This window comes from Anser brachyrhynchus (genome assembly GCF_964034855.1).
Source record: "Anser brachyrhynchus genome assembly, chromosome: 4".
Lineage (NCBI taxonomy): Eukaryota > Metazoa > Chordata > Aves > Anseriformes > Anatidae > Anser > Anser brachyrhynchus.
Genome location: NC_137698.1, coordinates 3,771,379 through 3,795,475, shown reverse-complemented (window position 1 = coordinate 3,795,475; position 24,097 = coordinate 3,771,379). Strand labels below are relative to the sequence as shown.

Below are 24,097 nucleotides of genomic sequence, written 5' to 3'. Positions count from 1 at the left end.
GCTTTGCTTTGGGGCTTTTATTTTGTTCCTTTAATTTTTCCCCCTTCCCTGTCCCCGTCCCGGTGCCTTGGCCGCGGAGCATCCCCCGCGCTGCCCCCAAGGCTGTTCCCGGCCGAGCTCCCCGAACCCGACCTCGGAGACCTTCAGAAATAAAAGCGCTAAGAATAAAGGCTTTGCCTTTATTTGGGGAGGATCTTTATCTACTCCCCTCTATTTTCTTCCTCGAGGAGAAGACGCGGCCGTCCGGAGCAGTTAATTCCAATCCGGGCTCGCAGATAGAAAACGAACATTTCGCAGCCGATTAGCCCGGCGTTGGACGGAGCTAATCGGAGATGGAAATCCTTCGTGGGCCGTGGGTCGTGCTCACCGACCCGCTCGGCCGGGCGCGCAGATTTCAGACGTCCCCCCGCAAAACACGCGTCCCACGGCGGGCGTTGAGCAAGGCGAAGGTGGGCTTCGCTCCCAAGCTGGCCCCATCCCCACCCCTCGGGGGGCTGCTCGGACCCCAGCCCCGCAGCCGCGCATCCCGCGGGACGGGTCCCCGAGCCCTGCCCCGGGCTCCGGTGCGCGTCCTCCGTTCCTCCGTTTCCCCGGGGAGGTCGCTTCCCTCCAAAAATGCTGCTGCGCCAATAGCGAGAGGGGTAAAAACTCTTTTATTTCGTAGGCAGAAAAAAAAAAAAGCGCAGGTAGGGCAAGAGCGGGAGGGATTTGGGAAAACACAGGGGCGGCAGGAAAATAAGGCGGAGAGGGCAGAGGGGGAAGGAGGGAGGCAGCGGGCACCGGGGGAACGGCGGCGGGACAGGAGCGGGGCTGCTCCCTGCACACCGCCAGGGTTCAAAGTGCGCCGGGGAGGCGGCCGAAAACAAAAGAGAGCAGCGGGCTCGGCGCCCCGCAGCCCCGCAGCCCCCCGGCTTTGCGGCGGAGGCTGCGCGGGGGTTGCGCGCCGGGATGTGGATTGGGGGCAGACGGCGCAGCGGGCGGCCGGGAGCGGCCTTCCCGGAGGGGCGGGGGGGGGGTCTGGGGGTCTGGGGGGGTTGGGGGACGTTGTTTGAGCCCCCCGCCCCTCGCTTCCCGCAGCGGGCCTTGTGCAGAGTCCCCATTTCGTTGTGTTTTCCACCGCCCCCCCCCCCCCAACCTCCTCTGTACGGCCTCCATTGTTCCAGGTTCACACTGCCACCGCTGATAAGGAGGAAAGCCCCCGAAAAAAAAAAAAAAAAAAAAGGGCAAGCAAGAAAGAATGAAAAAAAAAAAAAAAAAACCACCGCACAACCCAAGATTTTGATTTACGACCTAATCAAAACATTATATCTTTGGTCAAGTGGCGCAGAAAAATGATGACCCTCAAGGCTTCAGCTAGGGGGAGAAAGAGAAATTCAGATTACACTCGGAGTGATTTATGTCCTCTCTGAGCGGTCACGTTGATTTTTCATCGTTTGAGCCATTACACAGTAGAGTGGAAAACTCTGATCCAATATATTTTTGGTCCGGAAACGGTACAGATTTTATTCCAAACGTGTGCGTGTGTGTATATATATATATTAGATATGTATATTCTTCCTCCGCGCACGCACGTCTTCTAAATATATATACAGGCATTTTATGGAGCGAGGGGAGGATTATAAATAGCCGATGGCACGGAGAAGAGCGGCGGGGAGAAGGCAGGGTGCCGACACCCCCGGCTCGGGGGGGGGCTGCAGGAGGGCACCCGCCTGTCTCCGGCCCCCGGTTTCGTCCCCGGCCCCGGCAGGAGGAAGAGGAGGAGGAAGAGGAGGAGGAGGAGGGGGACATTTTCGCAAGCCCCCGGCACTCACCCTGGCGAGGTGTTGAAACGGCGCAGGAAAACCGACGGGAGCGGCGTTCGCCGGGGAGGCGGCGAGGCAGGGAGAGGCGGCCTCGGAAGGGGGGGGGACACCCCAAATTTCCCCCCCGCCCCGAGCACGGGGGCTGCAGGCTCCACCGGCACCCCGACCCCGCAGCTCGCACACGGGAAAAGAGCACGGAGAGAGGCGGGGGGCCGGGGAAAAAAAAAAAAAAAAAAAAGTAGGAAATAATAAATAAATAAATAGAAGGGAAAAGGAGAAGAGAGGAGGCTGGGGACTCCGCTTTCGGGTTGGGGGGAGGTTTCTCTGCGGGCAGCCGCCGGGCCTGACCTCTCCCCCTTTTCCTCTCCCCTCTTTTTTCTCCCCTCTCCCCCTCTCTGCTCCTCTCCCAGTCCATCCTGGCCCCCCCCCGCGGCGGGCACCCCCCTCCCGCCGCCCCTTCCTCCGGGTCCCCCCGGCCTCGGGGGCGAAACCAGCTCCGCGGGGAGGGACGGGGGACAGGGGACGGGGGACGGGGAAGTCCCGCGGCCCGCACCCCGCTCCCCGCACCCCATCCGCCCCCGTGCACCCCGACGGCCCCCGGGAGGCCGCGGGGGCTTCGCTCCCGGCCGCCCCCCGCGCACCTCGCCCCGTGCTGTCGCTGCCGGTGTCGCTGCCGGTGTCGGTGTCGGTGTCGCTGCCGGTGGTGGTGGCGGTGGTGGTGTCCCTGCGGCCGCCCCCCGCCCCCGCCGGCCCCTCCTGGCCGCCCGGCTGCGAGCCGATGGGAGGGCCGAGCGGCAATTCATCTTGATTTGCCTTCATTGTCCGGAGCTGGCGAACTATAATCCTGTATAATTTCACGAACAAGCAGGTTTAGAATTAATGGGTCACTATTATTTAAAACAAAACACGCGAGAGCACGACCTTTCCCTTCAACTACACGCTGCAGCGCCGAGCCGCAGGAAACTCGGGGCTAACCTCTCACCCCCCGCGCTCGGCGGGGCTGCGGTTATTTGGGCTGCTCTTTGTTTCTCTTAATGTCTGCGAGGGGATTTGGAAGCAGAAATGTAATATTACATGAAGGATCTCCCCGCTTCGGGGAGAAGGTGATCGCAGGGGGCGGCCGAGGGGACAGATTATTTCGCACGGGAGCGGTTTGTTTGCAAACCGGCTTTGCTTTTTCTTTTCTTTCTTCCCCCCCCCTCCGCCCCCCCCCCCTTCCCCTCCTCCCTCTCCTTTAATGTAATAAAAGCTTCCTTCACAGAGGGAGAAATTTATGCTCGAGATACAGCAACTTCGGGGCTGGCAATCCTCGAGGCCGGCGATGTCAAATAATCCATTTTCTCGGGGCTGCGCAGGGGAGCAGTGGCAGCCCGGCCGCCCGGCGCACGCAGGAGGCAGCGCTTCTCGTATGCGACTTCAGCGTGAGTTTTATATATACATTTTTTTTTTTCCACGCGAAAAACGCTGGCATTTGTTCCTACAACCTAAAGCGGTGCCCCTAAATCAGTTTCGGGGAACGAGATCCCGTGGCAGCGACCGGTCGGTCCCTGCAGACGAGTCACCGCTGCGCCCCTCAGAAAGAAAAAATCCAGACAAAAGCGTATGCTGTATATTTTTACTCCCATGAAATAAAACACATTTGTCATGTTCGCTGAAAAGGAAAACAAGAATATTGTACGAAATGTTATACACAGGGCATGTTTTACATTGCAATATCAGAAACATCATTGCATCCACCAGAGGTACTATTCTAAAACTGATATTCACACAATGTTTTTTTTTTTGTTTGTTTGTTTTTTTTAATAATTATATGTTAGAAACATACAGTGCCGCATTTAGTATATACATTCCCTTGCTCGCAAGCGAAAAAATCCTAATCGCTTCTGTGTAACATGCTTTATTTTAAAGCCTAACCTTTTAAAAACACTGTTGTGATATTACTAACAACTGCTTTTATAAAATTAATTTGACATTTCGATATATATACATCCTTTCAGTCATTTTTATGTTAACAATGCTAAACTTAAAAAATAACAAGCTTATAGTAACATTAAAATGTCATATCATATCCAGTCAAACATTTGTCCATATATATATATATATATGTCCTTGTAACTGCTGAAATACTCTTAGCGAAAGATCTCAGAATCTGTAGGAGGTCCTTTGAAAACAAAGGAACTATCTTATTTCAGTGGTTTCCTTTTTTTTTAATTTTTTTTCTCCCCCCCCCCTCCTTTTTCCCTCTTTTTTTTTTTTTTTTCCTCTCTGTTTTCTCCTCCTTTCTCCCGCTCTCCAGTGCCCATCACTTTCTAGCGCGTTTCTCAGTCTCTGGGGGGTTTGGGGAGGGATTCCCATGCAGTGTTTCGTGCTGCTGCCTCTCACACGGGTCTGTCCACGGCGTACTGGCACGCACTCAGGTTGGAAGCGGGGTTCTGCACGCTGGCGTAGCCAAAACTGGAGTGCTGCTTGGCTTTAAGTCTCAGACTCGCCAAGCTCGAGTTACATGTGTCCCTATAAACGTACGGAGGTGTCGGAGGAGCATAAGGACAGGCTGGCGTCGGCACGGCAGAATTCAGGGAGGGGTTGCTCAAGTTGTTCAAGTTATTCAGGCTGTTGAGGCTGGAGCCGGGGACCCCGGTGACCGCCGAGGGTACCATGCTTGAAGACATACTCATGGAGGAGATGGAGTTTGGAGGGGAGAACATGCTCTGAGAAGACAGAGGGTTGACATTCATGGAGTTGAAGAAGGGAAAGCTTTTGGTGGAGAGGGAGGCGGAGGTCAGGCCCTTGGCCGCCCAGTTGTTGTAGGAGTAGCCGGGGTACATGTCGTCGTAGGGCTGCATCAGGCCGTTAAACTGGGGGCCGAAGCCGTTTTTGCACAGCTCGGCTTGCTGGTTCCTTTCTCTCTTTCTCCATTTGGCTCGGCGGTTCTTGAACCAAACCTTTGGAAACGGGGGGAGAGGGAAGGGAGATGCGAGACGCGGGTTAGTGGGGAACCGTCACCAACCAGCACAGCCCGGGCCGCGTCCCCGCGTCTCCGTGCCCTACAGACACGCAGGTGGCCGTGGGCTTCTCCTCCTCCTCCTCCTCCTCCTCTTCCTCCATGGAGCCCGGCATCGCCGCCCCGGCCCCGAGCATCCCCGCACCCGGGGCCGCCGGGCACGGCCGGGCCCCCCGCTCCGCGCCGCGTCCTTCTCTGCTCCTTAGCTTTTTGTTCGTTTCTCTCTCTCTCTTTTTTTTTTTTTCCTCCCTCCTTGGCTTATTCCAAACTGCAGTCGTCCAGGGGAAACACAAAAAGTGCAAAAGCGAGGGCAAAACGCCTGGAAAGCGGCGGAATTTTAAGGCAATGTTTCCTATTACGGGGAGGGAGAGGGAAGCCAGCAACTAATAAATCGTTGCTTCAGTTTGTTAAAGCTACAAGTTCCTCCTGAGCGAAAGCTTCCAGAGCCGAAAACCACTTCTAAACAAACTTGTTCGACTGCTCTTTGGCAAAAAGGGGGAAAAAAAGAAGGAAAAAAAAAAAAGGAAAAAAAAAAAGGAGAAGAAGAAAATCGCCTTTTAACAACGTGCTAAGGAAGATCTAAGGGACCCTCCCCGCAGACAATGGGGGAAACGTGCCCTTTCCCAATCCACATCTGGGTGTCTGATCCGTCGGGCAGCCGCCGGCAGCAGCCTCGCTGTGTGTATTGGAGCCCCCCCGGGTGTTTACACGAGCCCCCCCTGGCCGGGGGGGGGTTCCCCAGGCGGGCCGGGGCTGCCCGGAGCCGACAGCCCCCGGCGCCTGTCCTGCAGCCCTGCTCCAAGCGGAGAGAAGGATTGAGGTGGGATTTCCGAAAATCTGGGGGTTCGACCCTTTTAAAAAATATATATATATTATTTTAATGTATTTTTTTTTTCCTCTTCCCCGCAGCGTTTGCACGCGGGCAGGATCTGGCCTGGGGATCTGCGTAGCGCGGCGCTGGGTCCCATAAATCTCGGAGGGGGGAAAGGGCGGCGAGGCGCTCGTCGAATTGTGAAACCAACCGCGGGAGCAAACGCAAGGAAGGGCACGTCGGGAGCGCCTCCGAGTGAAGCGAAAGCCCTTGTGTATTTTACATCTTTTTCTCATTAGAGGCGGCGCAGGTTGCAGCCTGTTCCAAGTCGCTTTCTTGGCTAATGTTTTCATTAGGGTTTCGATCAAAAGGAGCAGGACGCGGCGCTCGGCGAGGGCGAAACGTTCAGCGAGCCGGAGTCCAGGGAGAGAGAGAAAGATCCCAGTCTGTCTCGCCTTGACAGAAACGTCCCGCTCCGCGCTGCTTTTGTGCAAAGGCTCTGAGGCTGGCGTACGACCCGAAATCGAAAGCAGCTGCAAACCTCCCGGCCCCCTCCCCTTCGCCCCCCCGACCCCCGCCGGCCGGAGCCGGGGACTCACCCTAACCCTGGCCTCGGTGAGGTTGGTCCAGACGGCGATCTCCTCCCGGGTGGACATGTCCGGGTAGCGATTCCGCTGGAAGGTGGCCTCCAGCTCCTGCAGCTGCTGGCTGGTGAAGTGAGTCCGCTGCCGCCGCTGCCTCTTCTTCTTGGAGGGGTCCTCGGGCCCCGCATCCTCGCTTTTGCTCTGCTGGCTCTTCTCTTTCTCTGCAAGGGCGAGGAGAAGGAGAAGGGGGGGGGGGTGTAGAAAAAAAAAGGACGGGACCAAAACCGAGTTCACCTCGGCCCCCGAAGCCTCGCCTCGAGAGAGGCTGGGTAATGATTAACCCGCGGGGACGGCCTCCGCCGGCGGGCCTCCGCCGCCGGCACCCATGGGTGGGCTCCCCGCCGGGCGCCAGCAGCCGCCGGGGCCGCCCCGTCGCTCGGTGCCTTGCTCGCCCCCCGGCCCCGGTGGCTCGCCCGCCTGAGCCCGCGGTGTTCGCCTGTCCGCGGCCGGATTGCTCGCCCCCGCGTCCGCACCGCTCGCCCGTCTGTGTCCAAATCACTCGCCCGTCTGTGTCCAAATCACTCGCCCCCGCATCCGCACTACTCGCCCGTCTGAATCCAAATTACTCGCCCCCAACACCCACATTACTCGCCCGTTTGTATTCGCACTACTCGCCCCCGCACCCACCCTACGAGCCCGTCCGAATCCAATTTATTCGCCTCTGCAGCCGCACTACTCGCCCGTCTGTATCCACACTACTCGTCCTCTACATGGACACTAGTCGCCCGTCTATATCCAAATTATTCGCCTCTTCATCCGCACTACTCACACGTCTTTATCCAAATTATTTGCCCTCTGTGTAGAAATTACTTGCCCGTTTGCATCCGCATTACTCGCTTTCTGTATCCAAATTACTCGCCCTCTGCATCCGCACTACTCGCCCATTTATATCCAAATCCCTCGTCCCTCTGTATGCACATTACTCGCCCATTTGTATCGAAATTACTCGCCCGCCTGTATCCACATTACGCCCGTCGGCATCCACGTTATTCTCCCATTTGTGTCCCAATTACTCGCCCGTCTGCATCCACACTTCTCGACGATTTGTATCCAGATTACTCGCCCGTCTGTATCCACAGTACTCGCCCTCTCCGTGGACGCCACTCGCCCGTCTGTACGCATACCGCTCTCCCCCTGCACCCAAACCACTTGCCCACCCTCTACGTGTCCCCGCCGCCACCCCACACGCCGGGGCTCGGAACCGGGGCTCTGCGAAGGGCTCCCGGGCAGGGGGGCGACGTCGCGGACCGCGGCCGCTCGCCCCCTCTTACCTGCGGCCTCGGGGCTGGAGGTGTCGGAGATGGTGTGCACCTCCAGCCGGTGCTTGGCGGACTCCAGGGAGGAGCGAGCCTGCCCCGGCGCCAGCGCCGTCGCCATGGCCAGCGCGGGCTGGTGGTGGTGGTGGCAGGACGACGAAGAGGAGGAGGAGGAGGAGGAGGAAGGTGAGGAGGAGCACAGCTTAGTCCCGGCTCCCAGGCGCTCCAGGCTTAACGGGTCCTTCATGCAGCTCATCGGCGACAGGACGCCGGATTGGGGGATGACAGGAGGAGGCGTGCGTGCGCCGGGGGGTGTCGGGGGGCAAGGGGGCACCCGTGGCCGCTCGGGGGGCTAGCGGCGGGGCGGCCGGGCGCGGCCGGGAGCCCCCGGTGGCGGGGACGGGGAGGAGTGGGGGGGGGGGGGGAGGGGGACACGGTGGCAAGCTATCGGGGGGCTCCGCTCCGTCGAGAGCCGTCAGGGCGCCCCCGCTGCTCCCCGGCCGGCGGCCCCCGTCCCGCCGCGGGGGCTCGGCGGCGCTCGGCGGGGCGCTCGGCGGGGACCCGCGCCGCGCCGCCCCCAGCCCCGCACCGCATCAGCTCAGCCGCTTCCCTCTTGGCCTGACATCTTAAACCGGCGGCGGCCTTCCCCGCTCGGCACGTCACCCGCGCCCGCCCCTCTCCGCCCCTCCGCGGGGCTCCGCGCCCGCCCCGCTCCGCGCCCCGCCCCGCGCCCCGCCTCGCCCGCGCCCCGCCGGGGGGAGCCGGAGCCCCCCCGGGCATCCCCGCGCCGAGCACCGAGCCCCTCGGGGGGCTGTCGGCCCCCGGAGCCCGGACCCCGTGTGCGCCCTGGCGGGGGATGCGGGGCGAGGAGGGAGAGGCGCTGGACGAGGTGGCCGGGAGGGGGGCGCGGGGGTGGGCGCCCCCGGGTGGGCAGCGCAGCCCCAGCCCCGTCCCCATCCCCATCCCTGTCCCCATCGCCATCCCTGCGCCCATTCCCATCCCCATCACCGCACCCGCACCCGCTGTTTTTCCCCTTTCCCCCCCCTCCGAGGTCCCCTCCCGGTCGCCGACGTCCCCGGGAGATCCGCATCCTCCCCTTCCCTTCTTACTTATCGCCGAATTAGCCGTATTACTTTCGCGGGGGCTGTTAGTAAAGAAGGTTAAATTAATTTACATTCTGCTCATTATCTGGTGTTTAAATGACGTGTTTTTATCCCTGAGATTTGGCAAAGAATCTCTTCCCTCAGACCCCACAGCGTTTCGACGGAGACAATGCTCTTACATTTGTAGTGGATTTTAATCTGATAAGACTCTAATTTGCTTAAGTCTTTTAAATAGGGGGTTTAAAATGATTCTAGCCGTTTTCTTATTGAATTTCCTCTAATTCCCCCAAGATCATAAAGTATATGTGTAAAGTAAATATTTCCTCCCTTTGCACCGGCAGCAAATGACCTATAACTAAGTCAATATGAATCCGGCTCCGCTCCGCACCAGTTGTTTACCAACCGGATCCCCGTTTCTCCTCAGCCTCCCGCTCCCGCCGTGCTCCTGCACCCAGAGACCCCCCCACCAGGCCCTTCCCTACCGTGTGGGGGCCGCGGGCGTCCCCCCGGGCAGGGGGGGAGGCAGGGATGGGGGACCCGGTGCCCCCCTCCCTTTCCTTTTTTTTTTTTGGGGGGGGTACTCACATGAAGGAGCGCAGCCCCCCGGCAGCTTTCGAACGAGCCCGATTTCTATTTTTTTCCCTTGTATTTATATAGCTTTACTTTGGGAAGAGTAACACGGGGCCCCGGCCTCCCCTTTGGGAGAAGGGTGAAACTCCTCCACCCCGGGCAGGAGGGGAGCCACCCGGCAGCGGTAGTTGTCATGGTGACCATAAATCACGGAAATCCAAAAATACCCACCTATAAGCTCACATGAAGCTTTTATTTCCCGAGTGAAATCACATTTTAAAAGCTGTCAGCCAACCGAAAAACAACCTAATTGTAGTCGCCCAAGCAATGTATTAGCGGTAAAGGTTTCAATTAAAACGTCAGAAGTCTTTTTTCTATTTTTTTTCAATTGTTTTTTTTTTTTTCTCTTGCTGGGCTCGGCTCACCTGCGTACCAACCGGGCCACGCTCGCTTCTATTCTATTCTATTCTATTCTATTCTATTCTATTCTATTCTATTCTATTCTATTCTATTCTATTCTATTCTATTCTATTCTATTCTATTCTATTCTATCCTATCCTATCCTATCCTATCCTATCCTATCCTATCCTATCCTATCCTATCCTATCCTATCCTATCCTATCCTATCCTATCCTATCCTACCCTACCCTACCCTACCCTACTTTATCCTACCCTACCCTACCCTACCCTACCCTACCCTACCCTACCCTACTTTCTCCTATTCTACCCTACCCTATCCTACTTTATCCTGTTTTTCCCGAGGGTTTTCCCGAGCTCCCGCCGCCGGTGCCAGCCCTGCCGCCGTGCCGGGGGATGGGGAGGGAGGTGGGGGGGGAGAGAGCCGCCCGCAGGTATTTATTTTCCCACTTTTCCTTTATCTACTTATGGGATCATTGTTTCGAGGCGTAATACTCTCCTAAATGGATAAATCGGTTCTTCTGTGGAGTCTCCAGCTAGTCCTGTTGTCTTTTACCTTTGGCTTGTTGTCTTTCGCCTAGCTCGGATTACCGGGTATTCTCCGAGATGAAGAGCCATTAATTACCCATTCAGTCAATATTAGGAAGACTACAGAGCTTTTTACATAGGATTAAGAAGACATCAGATTGTTCCATTAGTATATTCCTACTCACGAATAAGCTTTCGTTATACATTTAGTTTTCCCTGGAGTGAGGCTAACAACTGCTGCATATATTATCCTCAGACGCCGGCGGGGAGAGAGAGAAAAAAAATAATAATAATAAAAAAGAAATTACACGTCGGAAGCGCATCGAATAACTTCTATTTTGCATTTCTATTTTGGCCAAGCCGGGCGCCCACCGGCTCCCCGCTGCGCCAGGACACCGGGCACCTTCCCTCCGGAGGTCTGGCTGAATCAGCTCCGTTTTTTAAATTTTATCTAAATTTTTTTTTTTTTTTTTTTTTCAAGACGATGCTAAGTTAGTGCCTACTGAGCCCGAGGAACGATTTTGTTTTGTTAAAAGGGTTGAAACAATCAATTCGCGATGCCGGCTGGCGCTACAAGGCGGTATGTAATTTCAGCGCTTTATCTCGGGAGGCTGCTGCTTCAGCAGTCCCCGCGTTATCGATTTCAGGCAGGGATTCCTCCAGCAGAACTCGGGCACCTAACGAATTCGGCTTCCACCCGCACAACTCCGCGCACGCGGCCGTAATTTCAGCGTCCCCCCTTCCCCACCTAAAAGTTGGCGGGATAAACCCCCCCAGAAACCAGCCCGCCTGCCGGGTGCTTCCCGAAGCGTAACCGCGCGGGGCCGGGCACCCAGAAGCCGATTTTTGGCGACCCCCTCGCCGCAGGGTTATTTCCGTCCCGCCGCATTTCGGGTGCCCCCCATTCACGGACGGCCCCGGGGCCGCTTCTCCCGCAGCCTCGCCGCACCCCGGGGAGCTCCCACCCCGTTTCTCTCCCGCAGAAGCGCTGCTTTGCCCCAAATCTCCCATTTCCCCCGTTCTCAGCGATAGCGCCAGCGAGCGGCTCCCCGCCTTGTGCGCCTATTTTGCGCAATCACCTCCCCGCAGCGGCAATTTCCCAAAAGGTTCGCTGGCAGAAGAGGGACCCCCCCCCCCCAAATCCCTGCCCTCTTGCCCTGCCCCTATATCGGGCCGACAGACGGACGAGACTTTTTCCTTTTCCGACGTAAAGCCGAAGTCCTGGCACCGCGGAATCAACGGGCGCTCCGTAATTAAACGCAAAGCGAAGCAAAGAGGCGAAAAAAAAAAAAAATCCCGACCAAACAAAATAACCAACAAAACGCGGCCGAACCCTCTCGGAATCGGAGGAAAAAAATCGCGATTTTGGTTGTGCCCAGGCGGCTCCAGATCTGCACCCGCACATGGGGAGGTTTTAGGGGCCAGGCAGCCCGACGTTACTCCAGACTTCTCTCTTAATGAATGGCATTAAAGGTGTTTAGATAGAGATTTCCCCTCCAGCCCGACGGGTAGAAAAGCAGTCTGCCTGATACGGTAACGAGGCAGGAAATTTTACGTGTACGACAATAATCCGGCTTCATAATTGATGGTTAAGAAAATAACCATTTGTTTCTCGGCAGGGGAAGTAAAAGTTACCATGTCAGGGAGCATATGTGGCTATTACTTTTATAAATACTTAGCCGAATAAAGCTGGCGTGGAAGGGCTCATAAATTTATTATATCAGAAAGGTCCCCACTTTCCCATTAGATCGCGCTAAGGGCTTTGATTAAGACCACCTGTTCAGCGGGAGGAGAAGTCAGGGGAGGGTAAAAAGGCCTTTCTTATTTCCAAACCATATATAAAGCGATGTCACCCTTCCTTTCCACATTATTTAACACTTATTACGGGCGGAGGGAAGAACTGCCAGGGCCCGGTAAAGCCTATTTGCGCCCGATTTAATATCACGTATGTTTCCGGGATTAAAAATTATTAGCTCCTAATGCCTCCGCGTTTGGAATTACCCCGGATTTCGCTCGCTAACCTTCCTCTAGCCTCATTTCTTCTCCTTCCCGGGGCTTGCGGAGCGGCTCCCAAACCGCGCCCCAGGTCCTAGCGGGAGGGTGGGACCGGGATGGGACGTGGCTATTCCCCAAACGCCTGCCTGTTGTTCGAGCAACAGCGAGCTGTTTGGCCAAACAGGGTTAATGCAGTGTTCTTACGAGGAAGTGTTTAACCACGAGACCAGGCATACGTACATTATTAATTCAGTCTAGTTTCCCGTATTATTAATTCAGGTTAATATATTTTATTTAAACAAAATTACGTTTATCTTGGATTAAACAGTCTCTCGGAATACAGAGCGCTTGTTTTCTTCTTTGTAATGTGTTTGCATTGCTGTTTTGCTTTACCGCCCCTCGGGCTCGCCCACCCGGCTCCCCAAAAAGGGGCTCGGGAGGTGCCTGCACCAGGGGGGTGCCGACCTCCGGGGCTGGGGAGGGGGGGCCCGAAAGGAAGGGCCAAAACCCCCAAGCCGTCCGTGCGCGGGGGGGAGCGCTGACTGCGCTTTTTGGGGAGCTGCGGCCGCAGCCTCCCATCGCCCCCCTTGCGCGGAGCCGCGCACCTCGGCGCGCAGCGCGGTGCGGGCAGCAGAGGGCGCCGTGGTGCCGCGCAGGAGGGCGCGCAGCGCAGCGGAGCCTCCCGGCCCGCGGAGGGACGCGGAGGGGCCGCCGATCGACCACCGGGACCGGGGGGCGGCCGGCTGCACCCCTGGGGACAGGGGCGACACGGGGGCAGGCCGTCAAGCGGCGGCCGACGCGCGGCGACGAGCGGTGGAGCATCCCGGCCGCGCTGCGCGCCCCGCTGCGCACCGGCCGGGCCGGGGTCCGCGGTGACAATGGTGTGTCTTACCTAGCTGGACGCAGGCCGAGACAAGCTTACGGCAGTTGGACTCCATCACCCGGTATCTGCAAGAGACGAAGGGCGCTGGGTTGGTAAAACTGTGGTTTCCTCACTCTCCGTGAAGAAAAATGCATATACATAAGCAACGATAATAATAGCAATAGTAATGATAGCAATAGTAATGATAGCAATAGTAATGATAGCAATAATAGTAACAACGATAATAACAACAATAATAATTGTAACAACGAAAACTACAATAATTATAGTAGTAGCAGCAGTAATAAAGAAGCCCAGCTGCCCAGGAGATGCCTCGCAGCGCGACCTGCGCATCTCCCGAGCGGCCTCTCCCCGCTGGGAAGCAGCCTCGGCCTCCCTCCCTCCCTCCGCCCCTGTTTTTTTGGGGGAGGAGGAGGAGGGTCGCCAGCCCCCCAGCCCGGGGAGCCCTGGCCCTGGCGAGGGTACCGGCGGGGCTCTGCCCGGAGGGAGATGCGCGACCGCGGAGGCTCCGCGCCTGCCCCGGCCGGCGAGGCTGGGTAGTAAAATCACGGGATTAGCGCCTGATTGAGATGTCTGTTCGGGAGATATTACAAAATTCATTATCGCAGCTCCCTACTAACTCGATATGAAGTAACACAGATGGGATTTTATTAGCCCAGGCTTCAAGTGTTTACTTATGGTAATTTCGGGGGAAATTTGCATGGCACCATCATTTCGGCGAGCCTCCTTCTTCGCCTCCTTGCCGACGGGTGAAGCGGGCGCGCTGCTGCCCGGCCATGCGAGCGGCCCCGGGCTGCGCACGGGCGAGAGGGGGACGGGGAAAAATAATAAGCAACGAAAAAAAGGAAGAAAAGGGGCGGAAAACGGGGAGTCCCGAGAGCCCCGATATGACACAGCGTTTCTACCCGCGGCCTGGGAGCAGCTCGGCTCCCCAAGCAGCCGGGCCTAGCGCAGGAGCCGCGCCCGATTTATTTGGGACGGCGGCGAGAAAAGCGCCGCCCGCCCCTGCTCCGGGACGGCCCCGGCTCCCCGCCGCCCTACAAAACTCCCCGGTCCCCTCCGAGCCCTGCAAAGCTCCCCGGTCCCCCCCGCAGGGCACAGCCCTGCCCGGCCCCACTGCCACCGCCCGCTCCGGCCTCACCTCCAGGCCCCCTATATTTGATTTTTTTATTTTTTATTTTTTTAAATTTGGAAAGCGCAGCGCAGAGCGGGGCCGGGAGGAGCGAGAAACATTTTCCTATTGTCTCCTGCCCGGCGCCTCAATTAAAAGCGGCTCCGCTCGCCGCTTGCCTTTCCATTTCCATTTCTTCGTGCGCTCCCCGCTCACAATTCGATGTTTTGGCAGCCCCACACTCGCAGCCCCAGCGAGCGCACACACCGGGCGAGCTTTTCTTTCCCTTTCCTTTTCCTTTCCTATTCCTTTTCCTTTCCCATTCCTATTCCTTTTCCTTTCCCATTCCTATCCATTTTCCTTTCCCTTCCCGTTCCTATTCCTTTTCCTTTCCCATTCCTATTCCTTTTCCTTTCCCATTCCTATCCATTTTCCTTTCCTTTTTTCAGTTCCTTTCCCTTTCCCATTCCTTTTCCATTCCTTTCCCGTTCCCTTTCTTTTTCCATTCCTTTCCCATTTCTTTTCCTTTCCCTTTCCCATTCATTTTCCATTCCTTTCCCATTCCCGTTCCCCTTCCTTTCCCCCTTTCCCTTCTTGCTGGGCCGGCTCCGCTCAGGAACAACCTGCTCGCAGCCCCGCCACTATAAAAACGGCAGGACGCGAACAATAAAGTGGTGCCGCACGAGATTTCTTTCCTTTTTCCTTTTCTGCTTTTTTTTTCCCCCCCTCCTTTTTCGTACCTATCGCTATTCTTTCGAGGAAAACAAATCAATAAATACACAAACTAGCCGAGCACCCCCGGCAAATATCTCAGCGGCGCCCGAAATAACGAGGCCGGTGATTTCGGCGCAGGGCTTTGCCCGGGCGGTTCGGCTCCGTGCGGGCCCTCTCCGCTCCGCAGCCGGGCCCCGCCGCTCCCCGGGGGCGATACCGGGCCCAGGCCCCCCCCCCCGTGAGCCCTCCCGGGGCCGCCGTTTGGGGCTCCGCGCGGCGGGGCCGGCTCCCCGCTGCCCGCCCCACCGGAGGAGGCCGTGGCACGGCGGGGACCCGTCCCCGCGCCCTCCTCGCCGGGGTAAAGCGCCACGACGGAGCGGGGTAAAAAGCCAAAATTAGGCTCCAGCGGGCCGGCTGCTACCCCCCCGAGCCCGGGCAGCCTCCGGGGACGAGCAGCCGTCCCCTCTGCCCCCCCCCCCCCTTATCCCCCTTTAACTCACCGGGCCGGCCTCGCTCCGCTGCTGCCGCTGCTGCAGGGGGGGGGGGGCGGCGGGGCCGCGCCGGGCTCCTGCGCTGGGCTGCGGGGCCGCGGAGCCTCCGCCGCCTCCCTGCCTCTTCCCGGCCTCCCTCCCCGGCCTCCCCCCGGCCCCGGCCCCCGCCCCGCCCCCGGCCTGACGTCAGGGAGCCTCCCCCGAGGCCGCCAGCCTCCCCCGCGGCGAGGCCCGGCTGCGCGGCGCTGCGCGGGGCGCGCAGGGTGAAGGGGGCAGGAGCGGCAGGAGGAGGAGGAGGAGGAGGAGGAGGAGGAGGAGGAAGGCGAGGAGGCGGCGGAGCAGCGGCAGGAGCAGGGCTCGGTAGGCAGAAGAGACGCGAGGTGAGCGAGGACGGCCCCGGGGATCCCCGCGCCCCCCCCCCCCCCCTCGCCTGGGGGCACGAATCACTGCGGGCAAAGCCTCCCCGGCCGGCGCTGTCCTGGCTCCAGGTGTGCGAGGACGAGGTCTCGAGGTGCCCCACACCTCCCCCCTTTTCTTTTAATATTTCTTTTTCTATTTTATGTTATTTTTACCCCCCCCCCCCGGGTGTCGCCCGTACACGCTCGCTCAGCGCGGAGCCGCAATCCCGCCGCTGCTCCGCGCCTTTCGCAGACGCCAGCGAGAAAATAGCACGGCTGCTTCTCTGCCCCTCTTCCCCCCCAAAACGACACCGACTTTGCGCCGGGGAGCAAGCCGATTTCGTTTCCGTGCCGCTTTCGACGCCTCCCAACCTAACGAAGTCGGGGTTGTTCGCTGGGAGCCGAGCGAAGCGATCGCTTCTCCCGCAGCGCCTTCAGCGGGTTTTGTTTCCAGAGGGACCACCGAGGGAAAAAAAAAAAAAAAAAAGGAGAAATAAAGGATAAAAAAGGAAAAAAAAAAAAGGGGGGGGGGGAAAAGGAAAAAAAAAAAGAAAAAAGGGAAAAAAAAACGAAAAAAAAGGAAAAAAAGAAAAAAAAGGAAAAAAAAAGAAAAAAAAGGAAAAAAAAAGAAAAAAAAAGAAATCAGGAGCTTTCCCAGTTCAGAGGCTGCACCTGATCCGTTTGAGCCCCTCCCGGCCGGGGGTGGCTCGGAGCTGCCGCTGGGCAGGGGCAGGGGCAGGAGCGGGGCGGCTGCCCGAGGGGGCTCCGGGAGGCCGAGCCTCGCCGCCGGCTCCCTCCGGGAAGGGCAGAGGGATTTTACACGCCAGGAGGAGCGGAGGCTTTGGGCTCCCCTCGCCGGCCGCGCAAACGTGAAACGGGAGTTTTCAGTTGGGGGGGGGGGAAATAAATGAATTAAGCGTGTCCTTGGCTGCCCGCGTTTCTGTCCTTGGGGCGGCTCTGCCGAGCCAAATCCATTTTCCCGGCGCTTTCTGCAGAAGGCGAGGGAGCGGGCGGCATTGCCGGCTCCTGCCGGGCTGTTCCCGGGAACCGGCAACGACTTGCGCGGGTGCGCAGCCCCCTCGGAGGCTCCCCCTCGCTGCGCGCCCGCGGAGCCGAAGTGAGCAGCTGGTGGGAAATGCAAATGGCTCCCGGAGAAAACATCGGCCGGGGGGGGGGGGTGGGTGGATTTTCATCGCCTCCGAGAGCGTGTGGAAGGAGCTGGACATACGTTCCACGCTCCTAATCCTCCTTTTACATTTTTAGTCATACTCCTATTAAACAACTAATTAATGCCCGGAGTCAGCGGGGAATACATTAGCCATGCTGCCGTGGAAGAGGGGGTCCAGGGTGGCTGGAAACCGAGGAGCCGACTTAATACCAGGATTTCCATTTTCCTCCCCCCTTCTGTCGAAGCGATAAATGTGGTCGCAGTCGGCCGGCCGAGCGGAGGCCGCGGTGTCGGTATGTAGAGCCCGGCCCCCCCAGCCCCGACACCCCCGAGGGGCTGGCACCCACTCCGGCCTCCCTCCTTCCCCGGCCTCCCTCCGTCCTGCCCGGCCCGCCCGGTGGGCAGCCGCCGAGGGGTTTTGCCCGGCGACGGGGGAAAGGGAAGGGAATAAAATAAAGAAATTAAAAAAAAAAAAAAAAAAAGGGGGGGGGGAGAAACGGGCCACCCACCAAAAGCAGGCAGGCGCTGCCCGGCCGGGGCGCTGCGTTTCAGGCATCCCTCGGCATCTTCCAGCGGCCGAGGGAGCGGAGGACAAGGGAGTTATCCTGGGAAGTGCGTGCCGGGGCAGTTCCCCTCCAGTTACTTTCTTCATTCCCGGATCGTGGTCGCAGCCCTCGCAAGCAGTCCTTTCCCTCTGCCCCCCTCAGCCTCCCCTCCCACCCCTCCGAGCTCCTTATCTGACAGCAAAGGAGCATGTAAATACCTACAGCTCGCCGTGTTTAACACGCTCAGGCATTATAGATCTGTCGGGCTGCCCGAATATTTTCTCCCTGCCCAGATCTGGTTTTCCGACCCGCTCGTCCGGACGGCTGATCCCGACGCCCCGCTACGATAATTGTCAAAAAATTAAGCGTTTCGTGCGGACCCACCGATTTGCATATAAATTAAAAAGACCGTGCCTCGCGGATTTTATAATCGTTTCGAAATTAGCGCTTAACCACTTGAGCTAAAGGAACATGTAAACGTCCGTATTGAGTCCCTAATGAGTCTCCTAATTAAAAGGTCCCGGGTTTGGCTGTCGATCGTTAGCAGGCTGCTTAAACCGGGGCGCATCGGGAGCGAGGACGGGGTGCGAACCGGAGCGGGGCGATCCCCGTTAACACGCAGCACCCCAAGCTCCGCACCGCGAGTCCTGTGTTTGTTTGTCCTCGCTTCGATCCCTCACCCCTCTCCCGTTATTATATATATATATATATTAAATATATATATATATATTTTTTTTTCCCGAAGGAGAGGGAAGAAGAGGCAGCGCCGGCACCGCAGGGCTGCTCGGCGCCCCTGCTCTCCGGGGCCAGCCCGGTGCCGGTGTCCCCGGGTGGCAACCGCACGGCGACAGATCTGCGAGCAGAGAGCTTACCTCCGGCATGAGACCAGCAAGAAAAGGCAGCTCCTCGGCGAGAGGCAGTGCGAATGCGAGAGAAGTTCAGGGAAGAAGAAAAAAAAAATAGAAAAGAGCGGCGGTGCGAAAATCTGTAGCCTCGGGGGCTAGCCGGCAGCCCCTTTCATTTCAAGCGCTTATTGATTTGCTGTTGTCATCTTTCGCGACGCAGAAGGACACTTGAAAGAATTTCTGATGGGGCTCTGATCTGAGAAACGAGGTGACCTGACCGGGCTCTCACCAAATTCTTAATTACCGCATCAACTGCCTTAAAAATAAAAACGGAGCGGGGGGAGGGAAGAAGAAGGGGGGTGGTGTGTGTGCGGGGGGAGAATCTTTGACAGCAGCACAGTTTGCTCACCGAGAACTTTTTTTAACCGTTCAGAAACTCCTCTTGCCTCCCGCTGCCACCGCTGCCATCGCAGCCTTGCATCCGTCGCCCCCTTCCCCCGCAGCCCCGAGCCGGGCTCCCAAGGGTGCGGGGTCCCAGGGGTGCGGGGGGGGGGTGGGGGAGCACCCGTCCCCCCGGGCTGCAGGAGGCAAGGAGGCAGGTCGGATGCAGTGGGGTGAGGACTAAAAAGGGAGAGAGATCAGGACCCGGGGTGCGTGTCACACGCGAGCCTGCCACTTGTCTGCAGGGGGTATCACTGAAACTGGATGTACAGGGCTTGAGGAGGGGAGCCAAAAGGACGACTGGGATGAGGGAATCGACACGAAAAACCTGTTACCGACAGCACTAGAACGAGCATCGTGCTCAGTGTTGCTTGTACGCAGACATACAGTGCTGACAGATGTCAGCAGGGCTCTTCAGCAGGGCTGGAGACAAATACGCTGCCTTTGTCCCACATGGTGTGCACACACAGGCACATTCCTTCTTCTTCCTGCTCTGGCTGCTGTTTCTCCAGGACAATGCAAACCATCCTTTCTGGGCATCTTCCCCCTCCCTCCCTCCCTCTTTTTTTTTTTTTTTTTTTCCCTTCTCTGTTTCATATGTGTTTGCTTTTTGTTTCAGTGTAAAGAAGCTGTGGGATGGGATTAGCACCTACCTTGGCCTCTCTCATTCTGTCCACCCCACAGCAGCATCCAGACCCGGGCTGCGAATGCTCAGCAGGCTTTTGTTTAGTGTTTTGGCTACGCTCGTTATTTTTGTGGCGGCACTGTCCTTTCTCAGCAAATGCCAGTCCAACCAGTTCATGTCTCCCCTCAGAGCAGGGCTGGCAACTTCCCTGTTGTCAGCGTGTGCCACCCGTCGGTGTGTGTCTCCAGTGGCTCAGCTGCTGAGCTATGGCAACCAGAATTGTCTGGTTAGACCCAAGCCTTACACTCTCTGTTGAGCCTCAGCTCCTCAAAGTCTGGTTTGTACGGTGGCAACACTTATCAATAAGGATTAGGCGGCCTAGCACTAGTTTTCAAGCCTCATTGTATGGCTTCAGTCATTTGTGACAGGACTTTTCAGCCCATAGCTTGCTCATATCCCGTGTCCAGCACAGTATACTTAACATGTTTGTCTGCTCTCTAAATGTCTGACTCTGCAATACTGTCACTGGACTTCCTTGTCAATAGTGTCATGTTGTAGCCCAGGGAATGAATGAAACTACTCCTTGTTATTTTATAGGAGCTGGATCCAAATTTGGGGGATTTGGGAGCTTAGCAGAGAAACCCTAGAAGGGGTGCCACTTAGAGCTTTTTTGACATGGCTTTCTATGCTGCTTTGAAGATCTCTTCCAAAGCTTACAGAAACCTGGGATCTCTCTGTAGTTGCTAAATTCATTTTCGTCCATACTTGGTAAAATTAGACCTTCTGCTATGCGCTGCAGGTGTAGGCTGAAGGGGATGTCACATTTTTCAAAAGACAGGTATAGCGCAACAGTGCTGCTGCTGTTGGAGCGTCCCAGCTCACCGGCCTCTCTCTTGCTCTTGTCCGGAAAGCATGCAGATGTCACACCTTCTGTCTGCCACGGCGTGCAGGGACTCATTCCTCATGCTGTGAGTGCTCGCAGTATTTGTGCTCACCCTCTTCAGGGAGCCTCTGTCGTGCTTGTCACACAACCGCTTCTCCTGTACTTCGCTTTTTTTTTTTTGGTGCCATTCCATCCCTCAAGCTGTAAAATGTTCAGCCTAAAGTGTTCGTGTGTGGTACCTGGCTGCGGCCTGTAAATGTTTCTGAAGGAGAAGAGGGAAAATGATGATCCCAAATCATCCAAATATTATTTTGTTACAAAAGAGAGTATTTCTTCTTACTTTTATTTTGTTTGTTGGGTGTGAAGTAACTATGAAGAAGCATATTGAAGAAGATGAGGTATATATGTATCACGCCTCGCTCTCCTCTCATAGTTTTGTGTTCATCCAATGTGATGATCTGTGTCCAGTCTGTTTGTCGTCTTTGGTGTCTGCCGAACCGTATGTTGCTGTGGCCAAAAAGGTTGATGTGCACAGTAAGTATCCACCTGATTTCATGTTGTCCCTCACAGCAAATAATTTTCTCTTCTTTCTACTTTCCAACACCTTCAAGTTGCCACTAGTCCATGGTTTTTGTGTAAAACGACCTAGGGCTGAAGAATATGTCAGAAATCTTCCATCTCTCACCACAGATCTCTTCTCCCCACACACACAATTTCTCACTTAAAGAGTCAGACAAGCCCAAGCAAATAACATCAAAATAAAATTCTCAAAAATGAGTTGATTTGCTAAGAGAGTTAAGATTTATTTATTTTTTTTCCCCTTAGCAGAATTAGAAACTGTCCTTATAAAACACCCACCTCGAACTTAGCCTGGTCACTGAGATCACTGCAGTAGTGCTCCAACTGCAGCTCATGCCACACACTATAAAGTATTGAGGGTCTTCTCTGTCTGTGATCATGTTCCCTTCCCCTGCTTCACCTCCCACCAGCCACGGAGGGAGAAAGCTGACGTTTCAGGTTGCACACCCTTTTCTGCCAAAACACTCCCTGCGCTGGAAGGTGATCGGCGGTATGGCATGGATGCGGCCACCTGCACTGTCAAGATGGCACGTCCATGAGGGAAATGGCACCGGGCTTCCTTGAAAGCCATTTTGTGGCTGTGGTGGGGCAAGACAATGTGTGGGTCGCCCCCCAGACACAGACTCTTTGGGGTGTCCCTGCCTGGTGTGGATCACCACAGACCTTCAGGGCTGTCCCTGTCACAATATGGCCACAGTCTCTCAGGAGCATGTACTCCCCACCCACCACGGAGGCCCCAGAGTACGCCTCCCGCCCCATGGCTGCGATCTTTTCTTTGTAAAAATGTTTGGAAAGGGGTGCTGTGCGCATTTGAGAAATTCTGAAGTATCAGAGCAAAAGATTTTGAAGCACAATGGCCCGGTCCCACTGCCCGTCTGGAACGCGCCATGACAGGCCTGGGCCGGCTCATGGCCGCCTCACGGGCAGCTGCCCGGCAATTCTGCCGCCACCACGGTGCCACCGCCAGCACCTCGCTGCCACCGCCACCGCTGTGCCTCCTCACGGGGAAACGGGTGCAGGCGTGCTATCGCCGAACACTGTTTCCTGCTGGGTGTGAGAGAGAAGAGCAGCACCCAGCACTGGCCTGGCCTAGTGTCTCGGCCTTCCCCAAAGTGCCCCGAAAAGGTTAAAATATTAAGCGGTGATTGGGGAAATCGCTCGTGTAAGGGCAAATGCGGTGGCATCCAGAGGGTTGTTCTCTGTCTGGGAGCTCGGCCAAGCCCGCTTACTCACTGTAACGTAGCGTGTCAAAGAGCTGGCTCCTTATTAGACAGCGCTTTTAAAAAGTGTTTCGCTTGGAAACGTAGTGGTAAATTTTCTTCACCAGTTCAACACCGCTTCATTTTTTTTTCTTCCCCTTTTACTACTTTTATATGAAGCAGTTCTGGCATTCCCCCATCAGAGAAAATGTTAAATGCTTTTAGAAAAATATTTGTTCTGATGGAATTTATGATGTGATCTGTTATTCAAATTTATGGTTAGCTTAACATGGTAGGTTAGATAAAATGGCTCCTGATGACATAGTGGCAATCACATAAAGCCATACTTTTAGGCATGTTTGGACAGCTTATCAAAATGTGTTTGGAAACAGAATGTAGGTATAATAAAATGCAGGGTAAAGTTGGAAAGATATCCTGGTTAAAAAAAGAAAAAAACAACAAAAAAAAAAACACCAGCAAAATGCCCAAACCATAAACTGAAAGACAAGTTTATAGGTAGACTATAGGAGTGTCTTCGTTTCCCCCAGGCAGAAAGACATTGACTTGAAGAGGACAGATAAAGGGTTCTTAGTGCTCCTTTTTGGCAAGCATGGAGAAACACAAACCAACCGACAACAACAATAAAACCCCACGACCCAAACATTTGGTGTGTCCAAACCACTCGAGTAGACAAGGAAGGGGAAGAGGAGAACCCCTGAGCAGGTTTCTCTCCCTTCAGGAGCCTTGCCTCCCAGGACAGCGAGGTGCCCGCTGGTGCTGCCGGCATTACCCTGCCCTCCTGAGCACACGTGAGGTCCGTTACGGCGTGTAGCCCGCTCCTTTCCTGCTGCATTCGCTGGCGGTATCGGTGCAGCCTTGTGAGGACAGCCTGCCATGTAAAACACTTCTCCACTCAGCCAGGCCATCCCCGATCCGCCAACCGTAACTAACTATGCTCCGTGGATTATCGAGGAATGTGTGTTTATGGAGTCGCTCGCAGTAACTGCAGCCATCGATCTCACGACTGAACTCTTTCCACACGGGCGTATCTCACTTTTTCCGTCTGCTGTCTACTGGCCTTATTTTGCAGGCTTTTCCCGTCCTGGACTGGGTTTACTCATGCCACCATTTCTGGGGATAAGAGTCACGCTGCCTTCCTGTGCTTAGCGCTGCGCTCCTTAAATGACCATATTCCCCATGTACCCTTTGGGGAGAAAAGAAAGAGGCCTTTTAAATTTGGCAGACAAAAATTGCAGGGGTCATAAGGAGATCTTTCTGCAGCTGATTTCTCTGTCTCTGCCTGCTCCTGGGCAGCTATAGCTGATTCTGGTTATTGTTTCCCCTCCTGATTTCTGTGACCAAACATTTTCACACAGCCCATTTGACTTTAATTTATTTTCCTTTTTGCCTCAGAGCACTGGGAACACAGGGGCAATGAATACTTTGTGGCAACCACCTCGCCATGAAATGAAAGCCCAAATTAAAGCAGGGAGGCTCAGAAAACATTGCGTAGTAAGAACAGCCAGGAAGTTATTTCTGTCCTCTTGGATTTTAAAAGCTACTGAACATACCTGTGATTATAAGTGAGCTGTAGGTCAATAAAAATGTCTGTTAGTGCTTTCATTATAATCTCAGTTGTTGGGAGTTTACATAGCACAAACATTTGCTTTGTGGTAAAAGTACAGCATGTAAGCCTTTTGATCTACAAGCAGTGAAAAAAATAACTTTTTTTTTTTTGCTTTGTTTTCATTCCCCCCAAACACTCTTTACAAACGGAGTTACAGCAGGAGCAGTCTGATGTTTGAGCTATAAAACATGGCATGAATATAGATGACACTGGCCACTCCCACTTTGCTTGGTTTGGGGGAAAAATCCTTTTAAAAGGCACGATAAGATCTCTTCTGAGTACGCTCAGTAGCAGACTGCACTGTCTCTGCAAAGAGATGGGAAGCCTGAAATATAGGCTTCTCCTTATGTAAAGCCATGCGATGAGTAACAGGCAGAGGCACTGAGGCACTCCCTCTGCTGCTCTGAGACCTGCAAGAGGGCAGAGAGAGGCTCAAGATACGGTGAGTGTGAAGATTCTGC

The 24,097-nt window shown here is 55.8% G+C and overlaps 2 protein-coding genes across 11 annotated transcripts in view; one reads left to right on the top strand and one right to left on the bottom strand.

Moving 5' to 3' along the window:
• Positions 1–3,403: 3,403 nt before the first annotated feature.
• PITX2 (paired like homeodomain 2) lies at positions 3,404–18,430 on the bottom strand. 3 transcript variants are annotated; one of them, XM_080591309.1, is made up of 4 exons: positions 18,310–18,430; positions 13,020–13,075; positions 6,214–6,419; positions 3,404–4,744 (listed from the first exon to the last, which is right to left on the bottom strand). In XM_080591309.1, the coding sequence occupies exons 2-4, from the start codon at positions 13,063–13,065 to the stop codon at positions 4,181–4,183; spliced, it is 816 nt and encodes a 271-aa protein (XP_080447435.1). In that variant the 5' UTR covers positions 13,066–13,075; positions 18,310–18,430; the 3' UTR covers positions 3,404–4,180. The 3 variants fall into 3 exon arrangements, with proteins under 3 accessions (XP_080447435.1, XP_080447434.1, XP_080447433.1); XM_080591308.1 differs by lacking the exon at positions 18,310–18,430 and adding an exon at positions 15,336–15,473; XM_080591307.1 differs by lacking the exons at positions 13,020–13,075; positions 18,310–18,430 and adding an exon at positions 7,530–8,113.
• LOC308194837 (uncharacterized protein) overlaps positions 16,900–24,097 on the top strand; it is a 562,652-nt gene continuing 555,454 nt past the window's right edge. For all 8 annotated transcript variants that reach the window (XR_013950907.1, XR_013950909.1, XR_013950910.1 and 5 more), the window contains exons 1-2: positions 16,900–18,088; positions 18,183–24,078. The gene's annotated coding sequence lies outside the window, so the exon portion shown is untranslated. The remainder of the gene's footprint in view (positions 18,089–18,182; positions 24,079–24,097) is intronic.